General features: G+C 43.6%; 1 protein-coding gene across 1 annotated transcript in view; it reads right to left on the bottom strand.

The window, feature by feature from the left end:
* The window catches only part of LOC308382713 (complement factor H-like), a gene marked incomplete at both ends in the record, with an annotated part of 58,657 nt that extends 35,927 nt beyond the window's left edge, over positions 1-22,730 (bottom strand). The window contains 9 exons of the mRNA XM_080860242.1: positions 10,459-10,644; positions 12,082-12,255; positions 12,376-12,567; positions 12,686-12,853; positions 14,543-14,725; positions 15,301-15,377; positions 22,075-22,180; positions 22,362-22,544; positions 22,667-22,730. Coding sequence (XP_080716368.1) covers positions 10,459-10,644; positions 12,082-12,255; positions 12,376-12,567; positions 12,686-12,853; positions 14,543-14,725; positions 15,301-15,377; positions 22,075-22,180; positions 22,362-22,544; positions 22,667-22,730 — 1,333 coding nt within the window. The remainder of the gene's footprint in view (positions 1-10,458; positions 10,645-12,081; positions 12,256-12,375; positions 12,568-12,685; positions 12,854-14,542; positions 14,726-15,300; positions 15,378-22,074; positions 22,181-22,361; positions 22,545-22,666) is intronic.
* Positions 22,731-23,554: the final 824 nt, after the last annotated feature.

Below are 23,554 nucleotides of genomic sequence, written 5' to 3' on the forward strand. Positions count from 1 at the left end.
ATAATGTATACAAACATCTGGTAATTTTTTTGTATGGTCAAAAAGGGGGCGTGGTCTATTATGTCAAAAAAAAAAATGCTCAAGGGTGCCAGAGCGGCACCCGTTAAATTCTGAGTCTACAACCCCTAAACTATCAATTTATGCAAAAAAATTGCATTAGTACCTTATGTGACACTTATGCCCACATTCCACAAAGTTCTACCTGACTACAGAGGTGGTGTAGACAGACACACTCTGAAATTCACCTCTGCATTTAACCCATCCAGGGAAGTGACACACACACACACAGTGAAGTGAGGTTACACACTAACCCGGAGCAGTGAGCTGTCATTGGCGGCGCCCAGGGAGCAGTGAACGGGGTTAGGTGCCTTGCTCAAGGGCACTTCAGCCATGGATGTGGGCATGGGAGAGCAGTGGTCTACCACTTCCCCCGCCCACATTTTTCCTACTGGTCGGGGATTGAACCGGCGACCCTACGGTTTAACCTAACCATAGGCCACGGTTGCCCTAATAGGGTCATTAAACTGGCTTGCACCTGTGCTTCACTGACACCTGCACCAAGGTTCCAAGGCTCCTCTTCTCTCTGTCCCTCTCCATTCAACTGTATAACTAGGAATATTACTGTAAGGGACAACTTCCATACTTTACTTTTTTTCTCTACATCTTTCTCTCTATTCCTCTCACTCTACTTTCTCTCACACACTCCATCTCTCTGCTTCACTCCATCTTCTCTCCTTCTTTTAGTATTTTCCCTCTTCACTCTCTCTTTACTGTCTTTATCCAGAGCCACACTTGTTCACTCTTCTTTCCTTTCTTCTTTTTTCTTCCACTCTTCTTTCCTTCTTCCACTTGTTTTTCCTTCTTCCACTCTTCTTTCATTTCTTCTTTCCTTCTTCCACTCCTCTTTCCTTTCTTCATTCTTCTTTCCTTTCTACTTTCCTCTTTCACCCTTCTTTCTTTTCTTTTTTCCTTCTTCCACTCTTCCTTCCTTCTTCCACTCTTTTTTCCTTTTTTCTTTCCTTCTTCCACTCTTCTTTCCTTTCTTCTTTCCTTCTTTCACCGTTCTTTCTTTTCTTCTTTCCTTATTTCACCCTTCTTTCTTTTCTTTTTTCCTTCTTCTACTCTTCTTTCCTTCTTCCACTGTTCTTTCCTTTTTCCACTCTTTTTTCCTTTCTTCTTTCCTTCTTCTACTCTTCTTTCCTTCTTTCACTCTTCTTTCCTTCTTCCACTCTTCTTTCCTTCTTTCACTCTTCTTTCATTCTTCCACTCTTCTTTCATTTCTTCTTTCCTTCTTCCACTCCTCTTTCCTTTCTTCATTCTTCTTTCCTTTCTACTTTCCTCTTTCACCCTTCTTTCTTTTCTTTTTTTCCTTCTTCCACTCTTCCTTCCTTCTTCCACTCTTTTTTCCTTTTTTCTTTCCTTCTTCCACTCTTCTTTCCTTTCTTCTTTCCTTCTTTTACCGTTCTTTCTTTTCTTCTTTCACTCTTCTTTCCTTTCTTCTTTCCTTCTTTCACCCTTCTTTCTTTTCTTTTTTCTTTCTTCTACTCTTCTTTCCTTCTTCCACTCTTCTTTCCCTTTTCCACTCTTTTTTCCTTTCTTCTTTCCTTCTTCCACTCTTCTTTCCTTCTTTCACTCTTCTTTCCTTCTTTCCTTTCTTCTTTCCTTCTTTTACCGTTCTTTCTTTTCTTCTTTCACTCTTCTTTCCTTTCTTCTTTCCTTATTTCACCCTTCTTTCTTTTCTTTTTTCTTTCTTCCACTCTTCCTTCCTTCTTCCACTCTTCTTTCCTTATTTCACTCTTCTTTCCTTCTTCCATTCTTCTTTCCTTTCTTCTTCCATTTTTCTTTCCTTCTTCCACTCTTCTCTCCTTTCTTCACTTTTCTTTCCTTCTTCCACTCTTCTTTCCTTCTTCCACTCTTCTTTCCCTTTTCCACTCTTTTTTCCTTTCTTATTTCCTTCTTTCACTCTTCTTTCTTTTCTTCTTCCTTTCTGAACTTTTGCATTTCATGCACTGGTATTTCCTTCAGGAAATGCATTTTCTAGTTTATTTATGTCATAGTCATTTATTTGATTGAGGATCATGAAAATATTATGTTTGTGTCTCAGGGTCTGTTTTGTCATTGTTGTATTGTTTGGTTTTGTGTCTTACCCCGGGGTGTGGAAATGGTGCTGGCCGCCATGTATGTTCAGTGTTCTGTCCAGTTCAGTTGGTCTAGTCTTGTCAGGTATGTGTTCCTATGTCGACCGAATTGAACTGCTGATTGTTGTCCTCTACCCAATATAGAGGCTTAGCAGGTTCTGTTAAGTTTTTAGACTGCTGAATATTGTCCTCTGCAGATAGAGGCCTAGCATGTCACACCGTATATCTGGAAGCTGTTGCTGTTTGTCCTCTGCCATATTCAGAGGCTTAGCAGTTATCCAGGAAAGTTAAGTATCACGGCAACCGAGGCTCGGTCCGTCACAGGCCCCCCATGGACAAAATTGCAAGAAACTTGGCATGCATTCAGAGGGTCTCATAATGATCCACCACTTTCAATTTTGTGCTCTTTCGACAATATATGCATAAGTTATAAGTGACTGGAGTTGTGAAGAGTGCATAATTTGAGGGTCTGCCACACCCACACCCTTCAAACTTTGTAAAAGACTCTCATAACTTTTAATTCCCCATTGCTGAAGAGTAACCTGACTACGTTTGAAGGCATTACCATTAAATCTGTAGGAGGAGTTCAATCACATGCGAGGTGTGGAAACAAAGTGAAGTTTCCAACCACCAACAGGTGGCACTATAGGATATCAGTCAGGCATATGTACGCATTCGGGCCGGATCCAGCGTCCACCCTAAGACATTGTCTCTGGATCAAACAATGTACGCAACAGTTATAAGAGACTTTGTGTTTTGTGGCAAGCACTAACAAGTTGGCAAAGTTTGAGGGTCTGCCACGGCCACACCTTCCGACTAATGAGAAAATCCAATATAAGTTTTAGTCGCCCATGGCTAAAGAGTAGCCTGACCACATCTCAAGGCGTTACCATTAAAGCTGTCGGAGGAGTTCGATCAGATGCGAGGTGTGCAAACTCTGTCAAAACGCATCTTCCACTCAAAATGGCCGACTTCCTGTGGACCTGCCACCATGGCGTCGGAGACTTTTTGGTGTGTCCAAGCATAATGAAGACGTGTACCGAATTCCGTCAAGCTACGCCAAAATAACCCCAATGCGCAGGGTTTTTTGCAATGTTCTAGGGGGCGCTACAGAGCCATTTTGCTCTATCCATGGACAAAAACTCTACCGAAGATGGACAGTCAGAAGGTATGCAGTCAAAAGGTATCATAATGATCCCACACCTCCGATTTTGTGCAGTTCTGACCTTGTCAACTTACAATTAAAATGTTTTACAACACTCCATTTTTGCTTTTTCATTTGTAACTAGGTGGCGCTATACATGAAATAAGTGGTAGTGGAATTGTTGACGTGGCCTCTTAAGACCAACATACAAAAATAATGTGGTCCTCCTAACCCCTACGGTTTTTGACTTATTCACAGAAAACTGAATCGCCCCACCCTCTTTAAAAGGGGTCCAGTCCGACGGTGGTGCAACGGATCTGTTCATTGACCAATCGAAGTACTGTCTATTCACGCCGGAAGGCCGAATTGCGGCAAATCACCACCCTGAGCCCGCCCCCTCAGGAGTCTATATATTGTAGGTGAATATGCCGCGCTGCCTCTTTTCGACCCTTCGCCTTCGAGGTTACGGATCTATCAACAAAGACCAACTATCACGCTTGCGTATCCTTTATATCTTTGTGTGCTTATTTTACTCTTTCGAGTTGGTGAGTTGAATTATTCCTTACTAGCTCTGAGTGCTGCAAGGATATTTTACGCTTAAGCAAGATTGCAGTCCGGCTGGTGTCCTCGCTCGTCCTGGACTTGCTAGTTCACTGTTGCTTGAAACGTGCTACGTTGATTAGCTCTTGCTAATTGTGTCTCTTTTACAGATTCAAGATGTCCCGAGTCTATTTGGACTGTGGCCATCCCAAGGACAAGGGTGACCGGCATCGCAGCTGTACGCTGTGCCTAGGCAGAGCGCACGCTGAGGCTGCGTTGTCCGGGGAAATCCCTCCGGCATGTGCGCTCTGTGCCGCCATGACGACGGCATGAGTCACAAAGCGCCTCTCTCTATGGGAGAGAGAGAGCATGCATCCGGGAGTGAAGCCTGCGCTGTCCGGGGTGGTGTCCCTGGACGGGCGAGGCTCCTCTCGCCCTGGAAGCAGCAGGGGTCCTGGTGGTTTCCCTCGGGTAGCCGCTGGGTCCCCCTGCTCTTCGCCAGAGTGCTCAGTGGCCCCAGTCGCGGTGACTGCGGAGGCTGCCGAGCCGCTATCTGAGCTCGACGTTCAGCTCGACGAGTTGGACGTCGACGCCGGTGGAGAGAGTCTGCTCGATGATTCGTTGGAGGTCGACTCGGACGAGGAGACAGACATGGTGATGGGTGACGCGCCGAGGGCTACAAAGCCCGCGGCACTCTCCCGGAACCTGGGTCACCAGCTACACGAAGTAGCGGTGAGGGCGGCGAGCCGGCTTGGTCTCCCCCTCCCCCCTCCGTCTAACGTGCGTTCTGCATTGTTCTGCGCTCCGGTCCCGGGGTTCGCGGAGTACCTCCGCGTTGACCGAGCGAAAGAGAAGGGCTACCTCTCCTGCATCCCCCACGATGAGGCTCGGCCAGAAACCCATGCTACCCACCAAGAGCGCTCGACATCTGGCGGTTCTGGCTGAGAAGGCTTACTTGGCTGCGGGGCAGTCCGCCTGTTCTACGAACACGGCGGCGCTGCTCCAACGCTATCAAGCCAAGCTCCTCACGGAGCTTGCGGCTCGTCTGGGGGACGACGAGACGGTGGAGGAGTTACGGAGAGCAACGGATTTGTCTCTCCGCCTCACCAGGTGCTCGTCGCAAGGGCTAGGGCGAGTCATGGGGGCATCTGTGGCGACACAGAGATACCTGTGGCTCTCCCTGGCTAAGCTTTTTGACAGGGAGAAAGCACCACTCCTTGACACTCCAGTCAGCGTCAGGGGTGTGTTCGGTGAAGCGGTGGGGGCCATGAATGAGAAATTCGAGGCTGAGCAGAAGAGCCGCGAGGCTTTTCAGTCCTGGATGCCTCGGTCCAGCAGCTCGGAGCCGATGCCCTCTTCAGGGCAGACAACACCGGCACAGGGCGTGAAGCGGAGTGGGTTCCGATCCCCAGCTCCTCCAGCTAAAGTGGCCGCACGCCGCGGCTGGAACAAGAACCCGTTCCGTGACAGGCTCAGCCTGCTAAGCCGCAGCAGCAACAGCAGCAGCAGCCAGCGGCACAGACAAGCTCCGGGGCCACGCACAAACCCACACGACGTGGTACGAGAGGGCGAGGGAGACCGCAGGTTCCCTGATGTTCATCGCCCCCTGAAACGAAAGGGGGGGGGAGGTGGTGTGCCCGCCACCACCTGGGAAGATCGCCAGATGCGCTCATGTAAACCCCATGTCCAGCACAACGAAATTGTTCCCACAAGCACAACATTCCCATGTTCTCGACACCGTTAGGCGCAGACACAAGACAAGCTTGCTTTTCCCCTCCCGCGATGCACCCGTTGCATTCGCAAAACCAATTTTTTATTCATACCAAGAGGGGGAAACCCCAGATCTCACCCTCCTCTCTAGGAGTGGGGTCAGATCAAGGTTTAGACAGATTGGTGATGAGCGGCTTAGTAGCCGACAAATTCAATATAAGCCCCAGGCTGGCAAACTGCGTTTGGAGCTGACGTGCATGCGCAGTCTCGCCCTGGGTGTTGAAAACTAGGGATGCACCGATACCACTTTTTTTACAAACCGATACGAGTACGAGTATTTTTATTTGTGTACTTGCCGATACCGAGTACCGATACCGATACTTCCAAGATTTGGCTTCTATGAAAGATTTTATTTTATCCTCTGCAGGTTATGTCAAGCCTATAGTACTACATTAACAGAAGGCTATCCCAAGCCAAAAAAAACCAGAGCTTTCTGGTTTAAACAAAAAAAAAAGAGTCAATATCATCACATTAGACAAAATGTAAATATAGACAGATGGCAATTTAATTTGCTGCATAGTTAACAACACAGTCTGCTTAACAAAAAGTGAACAGAACTATCCTGAATAAGAACATGAGCACAGTTCAGTTACAAAAGGATCAACAACTCTCTTCCTCCCCTTCTCTCTCTCTCTCTCTGTCTGTGTGCGTGCGCGTTTTTTTCTTTTGAAAGACATCAGTAAAGATTGGTTGCTTTGGTCTCTTGCTGCAAGTTCAACCTCAACTTATCTGTCTGCAATACCGCTCTCGGCCTCTATGCAACTCGGCGCTCTCACACCTGGCAGGCATAGACAGTAGAAGAGAAGAAAACACACGCGTTAAGACGCAACACTGGGTATCGGTTTTTGGTATCGGTAATTTAAAACGAGTACGAGTACGAGTACAAGTATTTTAACGAAGTATCGACCCGATACACGATACTGGTATCGGTATCGGTGCATCCCTATTGAAAACGATTTCAAAGGGTTACACGCTTCAGTTCGCAAGGCCTCCGCCCAGGTTCACGAGTGTAATTCAATCACAGGTGCCACGAGATCGCGCACATTTCCTTCAACAGGAGATAGATGCGCTACTCGTGAAAAGGGCTATAAGCGTAGTGCCACCAGAGAATGCAAACTCGGGGCATTACAGCAAATATTTCCTCGTCCCCAAAAAGGACGGGAATTATCGGCCTATACTACGTATACTGAACAAGTCTCTCATGCCGCTGAAGTTCAAAATGTTAACTCCACGCCGGCTGATTCAGTTCATAAAGCCGAACGATTGGCTGATCACGTTAGATCTCAAAGATGCTTACTTCCATGTTCTGATCCATCCCAGACACCGCAGGTATCTGAGATTCGCATTCGGCGGGGTAGCATACCAGTTCCACGCACTTCCATTCGGTCTCTCCCTAGCTCCGAGAGTTTTCACGAAGTGCGTAGAGGCTGCCATCGCTCCATTGAGAAAAATAGGCATTCGCTTATTCAACTACCTGGACGATTGGCTTCTCGCTTCTCGCTCAGAAGCGGAGGCGATGCGAGAGTGCCATCTCGTGGTGGCTCACCTGTACCGCCTCGGATTTGTTCTAAACAAAGAGAAAAGCTCACTGCGTCCTCAGCAGACGGTGCTTTTCCTGGGCATGACAGTAAACTCTGTGGCAATGACATTGTGTCTGTCGCCAGCACGAATAGAGGCTATCAGAGACTGCGTGCAGATGTTCAGACTAGGGAGGAAGGTCTCCTCCCTTCGCTGCCAGAAGCTCTTGGGTTTGATGGCAGCCGCAGCAGTGGCACGCCCCCTCGGGATGCTTCAGGCGCGTCCATTTCAGGCATGGTATCTGTCATTGAAACTCGACTCCGCCAGAGACAAGTTTCGCTTGATCACGGTGGATCGCAGATGCTGGCAGGCCTTGGCTGTATGGCGATCCCCGCATTTCCATGCGGAAGCGGCTCCGCTCGGTGCAGTGGTGAGCCGCGTTATCGTCACCACAGACGCCTCTACTACAGGCTGGGGTGCGATATGCGAAGGATATTCTGTGAACGGGCTCTGGTCATCAACGCAAGCCACGTCACATATAAATGTGTTGGAACTGCGAACGGTGTTTCTAGCGCTTCGTCACTTCATTCACATTGTGGGCGGGCGTCACATTCTCATCAGAACAGACAACGTGTCCACCATGGCATACATAAATCGTCAAGGAGGGGTACGCTCCCCTGCGCTTTATCATTGGGCGAGCCGACTGCTCCTGTGGGCAGCGAAGCGCATTCGCTCTCTCAGGGCAGTGCATATTCCAGGCCGTCTCAATTACGGAGCCGACCTTCTGTCGAGGGGCAACCCTCAAGCAGCAGACTGGTGCCTTCACCGTCAGATGATCGACCAGATTTGGCTTCGGTTTTACAGGGCACAGGTGGATCTGTTTGCGAACAGGGAGAACACCTGCTGCCCTCTGTGGTTTTCGCTGGGGGGCGACAACCCTCCGTTAGGCGTAGACGCGCTGAGCCAGCAATGGCCCAACATGCGTCTTTACGCATTCCCTCCGATTCCTCTGCTATGTCAAGTAATCCGCAGAGTGGAGGAGGAGAGCTTGGAATTGATATTAGTGGCGCCACATTGGCTCAATCAGTCATGGTTGGCGGATCTAATCAGACTGTCAGTGCAGCCTCCGTGGGAGCTCACTCTGCGCAGGGATCTCCTCTCACAGGCCCACGGGACGGTGTGGCACCCCAGGCCAGAGCTGTGGCAGCTCAGGGCCTGGCTCCTGAGAGGAACAGGCTCTTAGCGTCAGGCCTGTCAGATTCTGTGGTGAATACTATACAGAGCGCTCGGGCGTCGTCTACCCGATCTCTGTACACGCTCAAGTGGCGCATGTTCGAGCGATGGTGCGCTGCGCGTCAGCATGACCCTATCGATTGCGCCTTGGGCATCATCTTAGAATTCTTGCAACAATTGTTTGATGAAGGGAAAGCTGCTTCTACTATCAAAGTGTATTTAGCAGCCATTTCCGCCTGCCATATCGGCATTAACGGCAAATCTCCGGGTAGTCATCCATTGGCTTCACGCTTTATGGCTGGTATAAGGCGACTTAGAGTGCCTGTCAGGCACCTATTGCCCTCTTGGGATTTGCTAGTGGTGTTACGAGCGCTCACGGGTCCTCCGTTCGAGCCTCTAGAAACGGTGGACTTGAAGTTTGCTTCTTGGAAGACTGCGCTGCTCCTGGCACTGCTGTCTGCGAAGCACGTTGGTGACATGCAAGCTCTGTCGGTCAGCCCGTCGTGCATTCAGTTTTCGATTGCCGGGGACAGGGTAGTATTGCGCCCTAACGCAGCATACACACCCAAGGTAGTGACGACACCGTTTCGTAACCAGGTCATTGAGTTGGCCGTATTCTCGCCCCCTCCTTTCGCGTCAGCGGAGGAGGAGCGCTTGCACAAACTCTGCCCGGTGCGCGCTCTGCGTATTTATGTAGAGTGCACAGGTTTATTCAGGCAATCGGATCAGTTATTCGTATGCTTTGGTGCGAGCGCCAAAGGCAAACCCCTGGCAAAGTCGAGCCTCTCCCGGTGGCTGGTGGAGGCTATCATTTTGTCATATACAAGTTTGTCGTTGGAACCCCCGGAGAAGCTTCGTGCACATTCTACTCGTGGGGTTTCGTCATCCTGGGCCCTGTTTAAGGGCATGTCAGTGGATGACATTTGCAAAGCGGCGAGCTGGAGCTCTCGCCACACCTTTATTAATTACTACATGTTGGATGTTGCGGAGCCTGGTTTCCTGCAGAGCGTGTTGCAGGCGAATGATCTGTGATCATATGCAACATGCGGTGTTACTATCTGCGTGGCCATCTCCCTATATGGATTGAAGGCGGAGGACACAGATGGGTGTAAGTATTCATAAGCATGGGTTCAGTGGTCCCATTTTCTCTTATATTGAATCCTTCCCCATTATAAGCACACTGCCGCAGCCACATGAACCTCTATGAGGGCGAGGCGACTGAGTTGGCGTGTGTATACATATTTGGCCGACACTGTTGCACGCGGGATTAGACACCGTCAATCACATCGCAGTCCCAGTGCGATAGGGAACATCTCGGTTATGGATATAACCTCGGTTCCCTGAGTTAGGGACCAGATGTGATATGGTTGCGTGCACAGTGCGTGTGTTGTTCTGGAGGCTCGAAGGCTCAGAGTCTTCAGAGGCAGCGCGGCATATTCACCTACAATATGTAGACTCCTGAGGGGGCGGGCTCAGGGTGGTGATTTGCCGCAATTCGGCCTTCCGGCGTGAATAGAAAGTACTTCGATTGGTCAATGAACAGGTCATTTCCCGTCAATCACATCTGGTCCCTAACTCAGGGAACCGAGGTTATATCCATAACTGAGATGATCTTTTTCTAAGGTAAGCCAAGGACTGAAGAAACTGCATGATGCATGTACTGTATCTTACACGCCGCAAACACCCACCCAAATTAACTAACTCAAGTAAAATAGCCTACTATGCAAACAGTAAAATAGCCTACTATGCAAACAGCAACAGTGGATTAATATGTAGTTTAAAGAAAATTCTTAAGCCTTTCCCCAAACCTGCCAAGCCCCCCTGGACCGCACTGATCTTCAAAACCTGGTTACGGCCCTGTCTGCGAAATTAGTGTTTTAAAGTTGCCTTGCGTCTGGTAAGCTGTGGAAGACTAGCAAGGGGCAGTTTGTTTATGGACTGGTAGGCTAGGTAAACAATTGAGAAAAAGAAAAGTTTTCTATAATTCGGAAATTTGTACTACTTAACACAGGTAGTTACCTCATCTATCTTCTGTACTTTTTTACTATTTTGGAGACGGAAGAAAAGACAACAAACCCTATCCCAACCCAAACAAACACACACAGATACACTCACCAATACACTCAGGTGTGGAAGACCATGAACCTTCAGAACAGGTGCTTTTCTTCCACCATCCCTCAGTATTTAATTTGAAACCTCTCTTGCATGAAAACACCACGGTATCACTGTTAGGCACGTACTCCTTGTTTGGTTTTATAAACCCATTTTTAAAGACGGGTAGGTAACAATCTTCTCTTCTGACTGAAAGCAAAGTCAAATTTTTCTATTACATTACAGGTAGATGCATCAACTGGATGCACACACATTCAGAGTCACCATATTGAGAGGGCATGTGATCAGGCTCATAATCAGGAATCTTACAGTAATAATACATTAGGACACAATTTGTGTACACTGACTGGGAGTCACAAATTATTTCAGCACAGAGGATATCTGGTGCAGCACGTGTGATCTCTGAAATAACAGGTGCAGTATCTGTAAGCCTGGGCCAATGGATCAGGTTCAAATTATGTATTTGTTGTATAAACAAGTTTCCATTGGGCCATGTGTCTTATGGTTACATCTGACCTTCCACATAAAAACTACCATTGAAAGCCTTGTAGAACCTGATAATGTAATAATTTCCTGATAACGTAATAACCCTGATAATGTAATAAAAAATCCCTCATAAGTCCCTAAAAGATGTAATAAAACCTGATAATGTAATAATATCCCAATAATGTAATAAAGTGCATTTCCCAATAATGTAACAATCGCCATACCAATAATGTAATAAAATGTTACATTAATTGGAAGTTATTACATTATCAGGTTAGCCTCAATTTTGCAGAACCTGATAATGTAATACATTCCTGATATTGTAAAAACTTTGGTCAGTGCTGAAATGTTGGGACACCAGTTATTCAGACCAAGTAGTGATGCTGTGTAGACAACCACCCACTATTGTTTTGCTCATATTTTGATCCCAATGGTATAGGCCTTTAGCCTCGCAAGCCAAACCTGTACAGCAAGAAGCTGTACAAGGGTCTGGCACAACACGATTTTCAGTGTGGGCGGGATTAACGGTTGTCTGTTAAGTTGCCTCTGCACGCAATGCCACGCAATAGGAATGGCGCTACAACCAATCCGAGCGACTGACGAATGACAAAAGACGATTTGATTGGCCTGGTACAGTTTGGATTTTATTCAGCCGCGCAAAACGACGACAGTTGACCAGATGGTCCCTGGCTGCAAATTAAATTTGCTACCGCTAGGGGCGTCTAGATTTCTAGGCTAATAGGCCCCCTCATGATTGCTTGCCATTATTGCATGATTTACAGTGCCCAAACAATGTGACTGTTTGGACCTCTGAAACTGGAGACCTGATGCTACAGCACCAACCAAAGTTATTACAATATCAGGTAATTATTACATTATCAGGTTCTGCAAAATTGAGGCTAACCTGCAATTTATTACATTATCGGGGTATTATTACATTATCAGGTTTTATTACATGTTTTAGGGACTTATGAAGGAATTTGTATTACATTATCGGGAGTTATTACATTATCGGTAAATTATTACATTATCAGGTTCTACAAGCCTTCACTGCCATCACTGTAATTATTAAAGATAAATATGCCATTTGACTTTCTATGGACAAAACACAAATAAAGAAAGACAGCAGAATTTACTTACTGCAAAGAGTTTTGGGCTTCCAGCCTTCAAGTTGACACGTAACATCTTCTGCAGGTCTCTTGTAGCCCAAATAATTACAACTATACTGTAAAATGTCCTTGTTTTTATATGAGACTTTCTTGGCCAAATGCAGAATATTCACATAACTGTTGTGAGGCCTAGAGCAAGAGATTTCTGTAGCAAAATGGAACATTTGAGTTAGTTGTCACTTGCAGATTTTTATGCTAAAACATGAAATATGAATGTCAGTGAAGTTTGAACATGTAAGGGCCATGGCCTTTACACATTTGATACCTTCACAATCAGGCCTATTGGACCACTCTCCATCTACTCCACAGTGGAAGGAATCTCTCTCTTTCAATGTAGAGGTCCGATATCCTTCCTCACAATGGATCTCAACCATTTCTTTAGGTTTGAAAATATTTTTGCCTGCAGGTAATCTTGTTGTTCCAGGGGAAGGTTGGAATGATAGCATACATGTGTTCTCTGCAGACCAAGCATACAAGTAACAACAGAATAGTGAGTAGATGCTACTGGCAGACAGAAAAACAGTACTCTGTTGCAAACACGTCTGTCCGTGTGTGACTTTCAAAGACCTCTTCACCTTCACATTCTGGTTTTGGATTCCAACCTAATTTGGAGCATTTGGTTCGTCCTTCACGGGCTTTGTATCCTACATCACAGGTGTATTTTAGGACATCGTCCCTCCTGAACACTGATTGGGGGTTTGAAACTTGTCCATGGGGTATGTCAGGTGTAGGACATAGTATCTCTGAGAATACATGAAATATTTTGTAAAACAGTGTGTAGACAGAATGCCATCATTCGAATACAAACAGCTAAGCTTCATCTGTTCTAGTCCAGGGACGTGCAGTCATAGGAGGCAGGGGAGGCAGAGCCTCACCTGTCATTTTGAAAAGTAAAAAAAATATATATTAAAAAAATATATTTTTTTTTTGTATAATAATCATATATATTTATGTATTATAAATATTAATATTTCTCTAGTTATCTGTGTTACGAGTGTCATTTCTGCATGATTCCGATCATTTCGAGCATTTTTATTATCAAAATCGCTGAATTTGAGCATTTCCGGTTCCCAGTGATCAGCCAATGAACATTGGACGTGCGGTCAAGGGAGGCAGATGCATTGCAGTCTATGGGCAGGGTAGGCAGTGCCTCCCCTAGGATTGCGAAATCACTCCAAACTGGGTGTTACGCATGCGTGCGCAAGCGTAGAACCTTTTGAGTTGAGCTGAAAACGCATTGAAAAATATTGCAAGGGAGGCACGCACTACCACGGATTCAAGAAGGGTGGCGAGCGAGAGGGCACTTGTTGGGTATATAATCTGACGTTGGATTTTCTTCTTCACTTCTCTACTTGAGTTTGACAGCGAAAATGGAAGATTGCATTGCTAACCTGAGGCATGTTGAATTAACTAAGAACGTTTAAGTATTTTAAGTTAACACAGTAGTATTACACATTTGCATTGGAGTATTTCACGTTTCCCAACGGGACTACATATTCATGCGCAACACGAACCTAAAGAAGCTAAAGGCTGTTGATGCAGGAAAGTTGCCTTGAAGTTGTGAGCAGACTAGGTAGGTTCTAATCCTGAGCTAAACTAGCCACTGACTGCATTCACTCAAGAAGATTAATTTTGTTTCACCTCAAACTGACGGTTATGAGCTCCAACGAAAGTGCACCAACTTTAAATTATGCTGGCCAGTAGAACATTTTGGTATTGTGTGCTATGTATGCGGTGTTTAACTGTTTACATGTTAATATGTTGTGTAAATAAATATGGAATTGTTTTTTCGAAGCTGTCCGAGTTGGTTAAATGGTCATTTAAATTAGCATCCCACCACCGTAGTTATATTTTCTCCAGACAAAATGAAATGAGCCATATCATTGGTGGGAGGGCTACATACACTAGCTTGCAACTATTAATATCTTATTAATAACTCATCATAATACAATAAAAAAACAATCGTTTGAAAATAATGGTATTAGACAATAAAACAACGTTTTTTCAGTTCTGATCAGATGACATTTTTAAAACCATAGACATATATACATGTATATATACATTATATATATAGTTTAAACTAGAGCTCAAAATGACGTAATCACTTCCGGTTTCTGTGCCTCACCAGCTCCGAACCTCACTGCACGTCCCTGTTCTAGTCCCTGTCTGAAATGATAATTCAAAGATCATAATACCATAAAAACTATACATATAACTTAAAGCATGATTGACACATGTTTGCATTAACATATACGCTCTAACAATTTAAAGAAATACATCTATCTAGTGCAATTTGCACCTTGATATGATTGACATTTTTCTATGACAAACTAAGGTCAACCTAGTAGGATCCATATTGGGTTCAAAAAACGAATTTTGTATGCCGTCACGGTTTATTGTAGTTTCAATGACAATGTCCAAAGAACATTTACCTTTACATGTTGGAATAAGATCACTCCATTTTCCATCAGAAGTACAGTATATTTCGTCTTTTCCATCTAACTGCATGTCCTGTGACTGGCACTCAAAATGGATGACATCTCCATAGCTCCCGTCTTCAACATTGCCTGATGCCCTGACATTAGTAGCCACTTGTATCACTGGACATTTTACCACTGAAATGGCAAACAAGATTAAACATAGTAATTTGTACGATATGTGCATGCTTTAGACCAGCTCTTTATCAATATGTGTTACTCATTCAGTTTCTCACTCTCTTTTCTGGTGTCCAAGTCAGTCTTTAATCTGCTTCTTTGGTATAAACAGTTAGGTCCATAAATATTTGGACATTGACACAATTTTCATCATTTTGGCTCTGTACACCACCACAATGGATTTGAAATGAAACAATCAATATGTGCTTTAATATGTGCAGACTATCAGCTTTGAGTTGAGGGTATTTACATCCAAATCAGGTGAACGGTGTAGGAATTATAACAGATTTTATATGAAGCCCCCTCTTTTTGAGGGACCAAAAGTAATTTATGTATGTGGATTATTTCCCGCCTATGAGCTGAGCATTCTGCTTTTATGATTTGCAATCTGCTATGATACATTAAGTATTTCTGAGAAGAGATACCAAATAAAGGAGATCGAATCTGTAGTCAAATGTAAGAGAGCAGACCCTACCTTCTGACTGCTTAGGGAATAGATTAGGGAACATTTATTGTTCAGAATTACTGTACCACACCTTCACAGACAGGAATATCATTGTCCCAACCACTGACCACACAGCTCCGCTCACTGTTCCTGCTCATCATGCGATAGCTATGAAGCAAATATTGGACAAGTATAAGTTTGGAATGTGCATTTTTGTAGGTAAGTCCTTTGTATATGCATTGGACCTGACAAACACAGAATGTAGTAAGATATAAGGATAATTAATTAAGAGGTGAGGACGAGATTACAGACTTTCTGTAGAGGTCAGAAACACTGTCAATGGATATAATATACACAGAATACACTGAACAAAATTGATTTGATTCACCTCTCCACTGTTTCACTTAGTATCCTACATTGTATCTGTAGATGGTATATTCAGTGGCAATTGTGGTATTCAAGTAACTTAATTGACATGGGCCATAGCAAATTAAATTAATCTTTGTGCAATGGCAGAATTTGTTTTGGGGGGAGACACAAAAGTGAGTGGCCACTACGGTCCGTCACAGCCTACTTTAGCCTACAGCAGAACTAAAGGCAGTCTTAAGGGCAGGCCAGACTAAGCCGATTTTCATACTTTTGCGGAAAATAACTTGACAAACTGGCCTCCCGGCCAGATAAATCTGCCATTTGGAGCGTTACTTTCCGTCAAGGTTAGAATCCCCTCTCCAGAGTGGGAAGGTTGCAATCTACCCTGCTATCAGGGCCTGTCTGGCCGCAAATCGGGTTTGAATCCGCGAATCTGATGACGTAATTATCCCACGTGAACGCTGGAAGCTGTCAAGTAGTCACGTACATCTTCCCAATCGCAATAAAAACAAAAAAATGTAAGTCTTCTGTTCTGTTTATGGCTGGCAAACAACGATCTAAGAAGGGCACGTTTTATTCACTGAGTTACCAAAGCAGTCTTCTTTATGGGGACTAATTTACACTGCACTGAATTACACAACTAATATTACCAGATACATATAATAGTGGACATTACACTAGGCAACATGGATCTCATTCATATCTCATCCAGTCGAAATCTTAGCAGGATTGAACACATCTTTATTACAGCGTATCAACATAAGAACAGAACATAGCTAAATCTCCGCTTAGCGTGCTAATCACTACTAATAGCACTAGAAGGTAGCCCAAAATGTGGTATTTAATACACACGATCTATCACAGTAGCAACTTCATGAAAACCCTTACTTTCATTAGGTATGCACATAATGCATCACATACAGGTCGAACAATGATGATTTAAGCATAGGAAATGTATAAGGCACAGTATGGTCAACTACTTGACGACAAACTGAACTGTCACCAACTTAACTTTGTAACTTGTCGTCTTCTTCTACGAGTCTTCTTCTCCATTTCCGGTAGCACCCTTCACAGCGCCACCAACAGGCCTTGCATATGTACTACAGCATATTCACCAGTTTCAATGGGTGTGTGTGGCCGTAGAACAGCGCAGCACAGCTTTGTCTGGCAGCGATTGACTAAACCCGAATACGTTCCGGAAAGTATGAAAATCGGCTTAGTCTGGCCTTACTCTTAGGTTAGACCACCACACAATGCAAGTGTAAATATTCTAGCCATTTAAGTCTTCCGTTCTTTGTTTTCACTGAAATTCGTAGTAAAACAAAGAACAGGGCCCAGCCCTGTCTTTATAGCTCAATAGTCTTTATAGCCTACTAGCACGTGGAAAGGTTGCTGGAACTGCATTGGTGAGATTTTGGACAACCATGGTAAAGGCAGACCGCCCTCCATATAGGGCCACATAATAAAGATTTAATTTTCCACAATGGGCAGGGAAGAAACATGTTAGTCAACAGGTCATATTCCAGAATTGAAAAGGAGTATTTCTTCTTGGTGGCTGGTATGTCAGTGCTAGAGCTACCTGCGGCATTTGCTGGTCAAAAGCTCTGCAGCTGCAGGCAGACCTAACATTTCTTCCCCCCAATGTCAATGTAGAGTAAGCTACTGTATTATGTCATTTTGATGAGGCATCACTTCTGTTAGCAAAAACGCACACAGACACATTTTCTGAGTAATGCAGGTGTACATGAACATGTGGTGTACACTCCGAGTAAGTGGGGGGGAGAGATGGGGACTTGGCTTGGGAAATGACGAGAATTAGCACTAGCCCTGTATGTGGTCTAGGATACCAACGCTAGCGCTGCACTATGGCTCCCCGAAGCTGTTGTATAATTATGAATTACTCTTAGCCACTCAGAAGAGCAGGCCCTGGCTCTCACCTTCAAAGCAACAATAACAACAATGACTGCCTCAGATTTCTTGTAAGCCAGGAGGAACGCACTGCCAAACGAGAGAAAGCAAGTTTAGCACGAGCAGCAAACAGAAAACCTGCTAGCTTACTCTGCGATGGGAGCAAGCCAAGCAGGTAATCACGAAGACGACCGGAAAATCACCAAACGAAATACACGGTTTGCTCCACAAAGTAGTAGTAACTGTAAATTGTTGATATTTGTACACAAACACAGACCAAACCTAAAATGACAAGGTTAGTAATAATGATTTCTGCTTAAAATAATTGTGTGCTTAAAATGCTAATTTCATGAATAGACGCTTTTTTTTAAGCTCTGCTTAAAAGGCCCACAATCCAGAGTATCTTCAAGTACTATTTAATAAAGCTGACAGTTGAGGCAGTTGTTATTCAAACAAGAAATTCTAATATTTTCATCCTCCTGCACAATTTGACCTATCGCTAAGCCCCGCCTTTCGAACGCAGACGGGCCAATGGCAGTTTAGTAACAGCTGCACTCGGACATTGTGAGTTTATAGCTCCATAGGATAGCATTAGAGACCGTGATTTTTCGTTTGTTTTATGAGGTTTGTGGTAATGTAGGTTCAACAGAAATGGCCAAACAATGTGCATGGGTTAGATACAACACTGATACGAGGTATCATGAGAGGCTAGGCAATGGGGTATATTGTATCTCATTTCCTAAACGAAAACAAGACCGGTCCAAATATCTCCGGTGAATTAAGCTGTGTGGCAGACCATACAGTGAACGCTACGTTCATTAGCTTTCTGCCATACTGTTGTTAGGTTGGAATTTTTTTCTTTGCTAAAGCAATCAACTAATCCTACATGATAAAAGGCATACTCATTATTCACAGTACCTGCTTACTTTCACCACTGATGTTATGCTAGGCTTAGGCAAGTTATCTCTGGTTAAAACTAGCTAACGTTAACGATTCACTAGCTGCGCTAGCGTAGCTTTGTCAGTTATGGGACAGCTTGTTAAAAATCGGCCATTCTATTAATTGACTGAATGTGAATTCATTGTATCTTTCCCATGCGGTGCATGAACAATGCTGGTATTGGATATATTTAACTGCAATCGCGATGACCGTGAGTTGAGGCTTCTCCCTCTTGCATTGAGCTCTGTAAATTCTCACCTCAAATTTAAGCTTGTTGTACACCATATCGAGTTTTAAATTGTATACATATCCCTCCATTGCATAATTAAGTCCCTTTTGAAGGCTTTCTTGACGAAATCAGGTCCTTTTGTCTCAAGAATATAAGTTGTCACAAAATCACCGTCATAAGGATATCCAAAGTAGAACTAGAAGAGTTTCGTTGCAGATCAGCGCTCGAATTACTTAGTGCTGGTTGTGTTCATCGTTTTTTATACAACTTCTAACTTCTACACTAGGCCGGGTAAATAGAAATAGAATAGAAACGCATAAATATGTCTGCGTTTGCATTGACCGTCCACACTAATACGGCGAATTCTGAGACTGAAAACGGAGGTTTTCGAATACGCTCCCCTGGCCGGAGACATCTGAAAACGCCGCGTTCGAGTAGTAGTGGGGACGGGGTCCACGGAGCTTTTCAGATACGATGACGTTCGGTTGCTATGGCACTAGGGGTGGCTTGCGCTTGAGAGGCTAGAACTTTAAAATAAACATTGGAGGTCTCCAAAAGTTGTCTAGAGCCTCTTGGGATATAGTTTTGACACTGATAGCTGCCGTTGTAAACTGTAGTCAGCTCTGATAACGTGTCCGAGTCAGCAACAGTAACAATGGGGGGCGGGGCTTAGCGATAGGACAATTTTAAGAGCAGCTCAAATCTCATCATTTAGATGAATGTCATGCCGATAGGCTAATCATCCTGGGCCTCGTTTCCCGATAACGACGTATCTTAACGTTCTACGTGGATTTTGGCGACATAGGAGACTCAGTAACACTTTCTATTTTTTAGCGTTTCCCGAACATCATCTTAAAGTCAGGTGCACGAGCGCCACGTGCACGAGTTCTTAAGTATCTCTTAGGGTGGAGGTCGCCTGTTCATCGATGTCAGACGAGTCGATTTTCTCACTTGTGTATACATGGGTTTCTCGGCTACGTCATCACTGGTTGCGTGCGCAATCTCTCGGCAGAAAGAAGCAAGATAACGTTGAAGTGGATGAGAAAGCTGTGGAGGAAGGCAACATGACAGGGAGTTGTTGTGTGGTGAACTACTCTAACAGAGTTGGTAAGATGTTCAGTATACCCAGGAGGAAGCATCCGTTTGCCAGGAAAAATAAAATATCAAATCAAATCAAATATAGAAAAAGGCTCAACAATGTACAAGGTTATGTTGGGAATATGTTGAGGGTGTGTGCAAGCATTCATGGCAACAGAATAGGGAACGGTAGGCTAAATAAGTAATAAACAACACATTTAAACTGGGTTTTCTGTATTCATTTGTATTAGGGTAGATGGCTTTCTGCCGCGGATTTGCGTGTGCAGCCTTCAATGTTTGTATACAAGAAACCCATGTATAGGCTCATGAATGAAGTTCCAATATAACAAGTGTCGACATAAGAACAATACCTCAATAAATATATATAGGCTAGAAAAGATCAAATAAAAAACATCACTCAGGGCATAATTGGGCATTATTGAAAAACAACTACAAAAGGGCGCGTTATAAGTAAGTCATCTCTCTCTTTTTAGACACAGTACAATTAGGCAATCTTAGTACAGTTACCAAGGAGAGTAGAAATACAAAATAAACAAAAACAAAAAACTCATAGGCTTCTTATGTACAAGTTGAACGGCTTCAGTGCCTTCAGGGAAACAACTCAAAGTTACTCATCTCAGGCACAGGCGCTACCACTGATGAAGCAAGCTGCCCCCCGCGCTCAATGACATGTCAATTTCCTAATATTGCAGCCTAACTACACAGTCAGAAAAGCCATCTCCTTAGTTCAATAACATATTATTTTGTAATCTTTATTTTCAAATACTCAATATTCTTTATTTCTAGTTTGATGGGAATAGGCAGGTGAAACAATGACATTCTCATGATGTGCTATACACAGAAACATCGTTTGGATTTCTTCTATAATAGGCCGAACGACGCCCCTGGTGGATTGCATCGCTAAGTGTGAAGTTACTACTGGATTGCATCGCTGAATGTGAAGTTACTACTGGTCCTGACCATACGTAGAATTCTTCTCAACGAAAGATAAACTTAAGCTAAGTGCCGCGTCGGGAAACCGCTCTGCAACATAGGATCCCTCTTACGACCGATTTCAAGTTCTTTTTAGGCTAAGTGCGCGTTCGGGAAACGAGGCCCTGCTCTGGAGTCGCACAGTCAAAGCAAGCCGCGGTATCGTCTTGATTAAAACCTGGCAATTAAGCAAACAGGTTTTTGAATCACTGCAAACGGAGTGGCTAGAATACTAACAAAACGAAGAAACAGGTGGGGGTAGGCATGCCATGACACCAAATGTGTTCTTTTAAACCCCAGCTTGTACAATCAGGTTGACGAAGATCAATGAGGATAGAGTTAAGATCAGTTTAGCATCATCTGACCCCTGTCTGCAGTAAAGAAGATGTGGTGTTGAGAGAATTAACAGCAGTGACCCACTGCTAAATAAAAACTCACAGAGACCAGGTGCCTTCTTTCATGTTTAGCCTGCACAGCTCATAAAAGCCATATCTGTCGAATATTATGTTAATAACATGTTATGCTCCATGCCTCTATGTATTCTGTAGCTAGTATGTATTCTGTGGTCTTTGTAGTTAACGATTCTACTTTGGGGAATATGACTCTCCTCCAAGTCTTTCATCATTTAGATCCAATCCAAATAATGGCAGTCTTATTTGAAATCGGCCCAAATGTCACTATAACATGAATTGTGTGGCTAAACAAAACTACAATATATATGCACTAATAACCTGTAAACTTGGGCCTGCCACATCTCTTTCTATCATGGTTAAAGCCATGGTTGGTGAATGGATGTAGTGCACGCCCATGTAAAATACAGTTCCTTTAGTTTCTTGGAAATGTCTTACATGCAATAGCTTTTATTTCTGAAAGCATTGACTGACGAGTTTCTGAAGAAAGCTATTACTTCTGACCATTTTTAAGCAATAATAAAGTCCTCAAGTGCTGATGCGACAGATGTAACCAGATGTATTTCTTTCTTTCAACATCCAGTGGAATTACAACCCTCCCAAACAAGCTCCTGAAGCAACATGTTGATTGGCCGGAATTGTTCATGGCTCAGTCCGATCACTACGGGCCCTATTTTCACAACAAATTGCCGTTTTATGCTTATGTAGATATCCCATTCAAATAAGAATAGTTATTAACAACAATTAACAATCAAAAAGTAAATATTTGGCAGTTCCAAACTTTTGACTGATGGGTACATAATTATATATATATAATAATAATAATATATATACAAATTATTATAAGAGGATCCAGGGTGTTACTGCTGTGTAAAGAAGTAAGTAAAGAGGAGGTAAAAGTATATGATGAACTCTAAACTAGTGTAGAAATAACCCTTACCCAGTTTTGCATGTGTACTGAACTATAGATCCAAATACAAAGTCGTCCCCCGTGGACAAATGAAAATCTCCATTTGGTGTATCTCCTGGGTGACCACATGGCTTTTCTGAAAATTAAAATGTATTAAAATAAAGAGGGAACAATAAAGATTTGGTTATATAAAAGGCTTTAATTCCTTTTGACCAAACCAGTGTGATTCATTCACCACAACTTGCTCTTATGTCAAATCACAGGATGATATCCTCATCAACATAAAACCTTTAGTTTCAGAAATTCAACATACTCACTCTGACACAGTCCTTTTCTCATGCCCGAGCCTAAGACCCATTGACCACCTCGGCAAGTGGCCCGGTGTAATCCAGTATAGCCAATCACACAAGGCAGCCTTACTACCTTGCCATCATCATAGCTGGTGTCAAGACGTGATAAGTCCACATTATCTGGTCTATTAAGTTCGCTTTTTTCACAGCCTACACAAAGTACAAAGGTTTCACCTGTAAATTTGAGCTGAGCTTGCTGATTTTAATTGTGATGTGTATTAAAAGCAAACATAAAGCTCAAGTAACAAAAAACATTTTTGCAATTTACTTACGTTGACTTTTTCCTGAGGTGAAAAAGCACAAAAACAGGACAAAGGATAGAAGCACAGCTTGCATTTTAGATTCCAGTCCAGCCAAACGAGCCTGCAGACCTCTCCCTCTCCTATTGTGACAGCGAGATTTAGCTGTTGATTCTGAGTTAATAATTCACTGCTTGTCTCGAGCTGATGTGTCAGAGTAGAAGAAGACTAGAAAAGTCACCAGAATGTATAACCAAAACAGCTGGAAAAGCAGTTGCCTAAATGCTACAAGGTGAACCGAATATGCTTTAAGAGCCCAGAAATGGGAATTTAAACTTCTGATTCGTACACCTTTCTGACACCCTTTAAATAACATTTTGATGTTTGTTTGTTTTGTTTTTTTAAGAGAAATGTAGTGTAGTATAATGGGTTAAAATGAATTCATTCATAAGCAACTTGATATGGCATTATTGCCAAATAAATTTTGATTGCAGGTCAAGTTAAGGACAGATAAACACACCTGAGTTCCCCACAAGCCATCCAGACTATGCACTATATTGCTTTGTGGACCACCCCTTAAAAAGATATAATATAAAAGCTTTTACAGTACGACATTGCCAATTATATTGCCAACAGGCACCATATACCATGCTAGCAAGCTTTTATCAGTGCCATCTGTGCTGTTTTTAGTTTGCATGCCTTTCAGGTAGTTAGCTCTCTAGTTTTAGACTTTAAATATTTACTGCTACTTCAGTTATAATATGAAAACTACCTTTAGAGTTAGGGGGGCCTTTGGCTGTATGTTTTTAGGGGGAGTGTGTGAGAGGCTCTTGCCCTAAAAGCTGCTGGCTTGTTGATAGACTTTGCAACTTTTTGGAAAACACTTTAAGGCAAGTCAGCAAGTCATAAAAAAACAAAGAT

Source organism: Sprattus sprattus (assembly GCF_963457725.1).
Source record: "Sprattus sprattus genome assembly, chromosome: 2".
Taxonomy (NCBI): domain Eukaryota; kingdom Metazoa; phylum Chordata; class Actinopteri; order Clupeiformes; family Clupeidae; genus Sprattus; species Sprattus sprattus.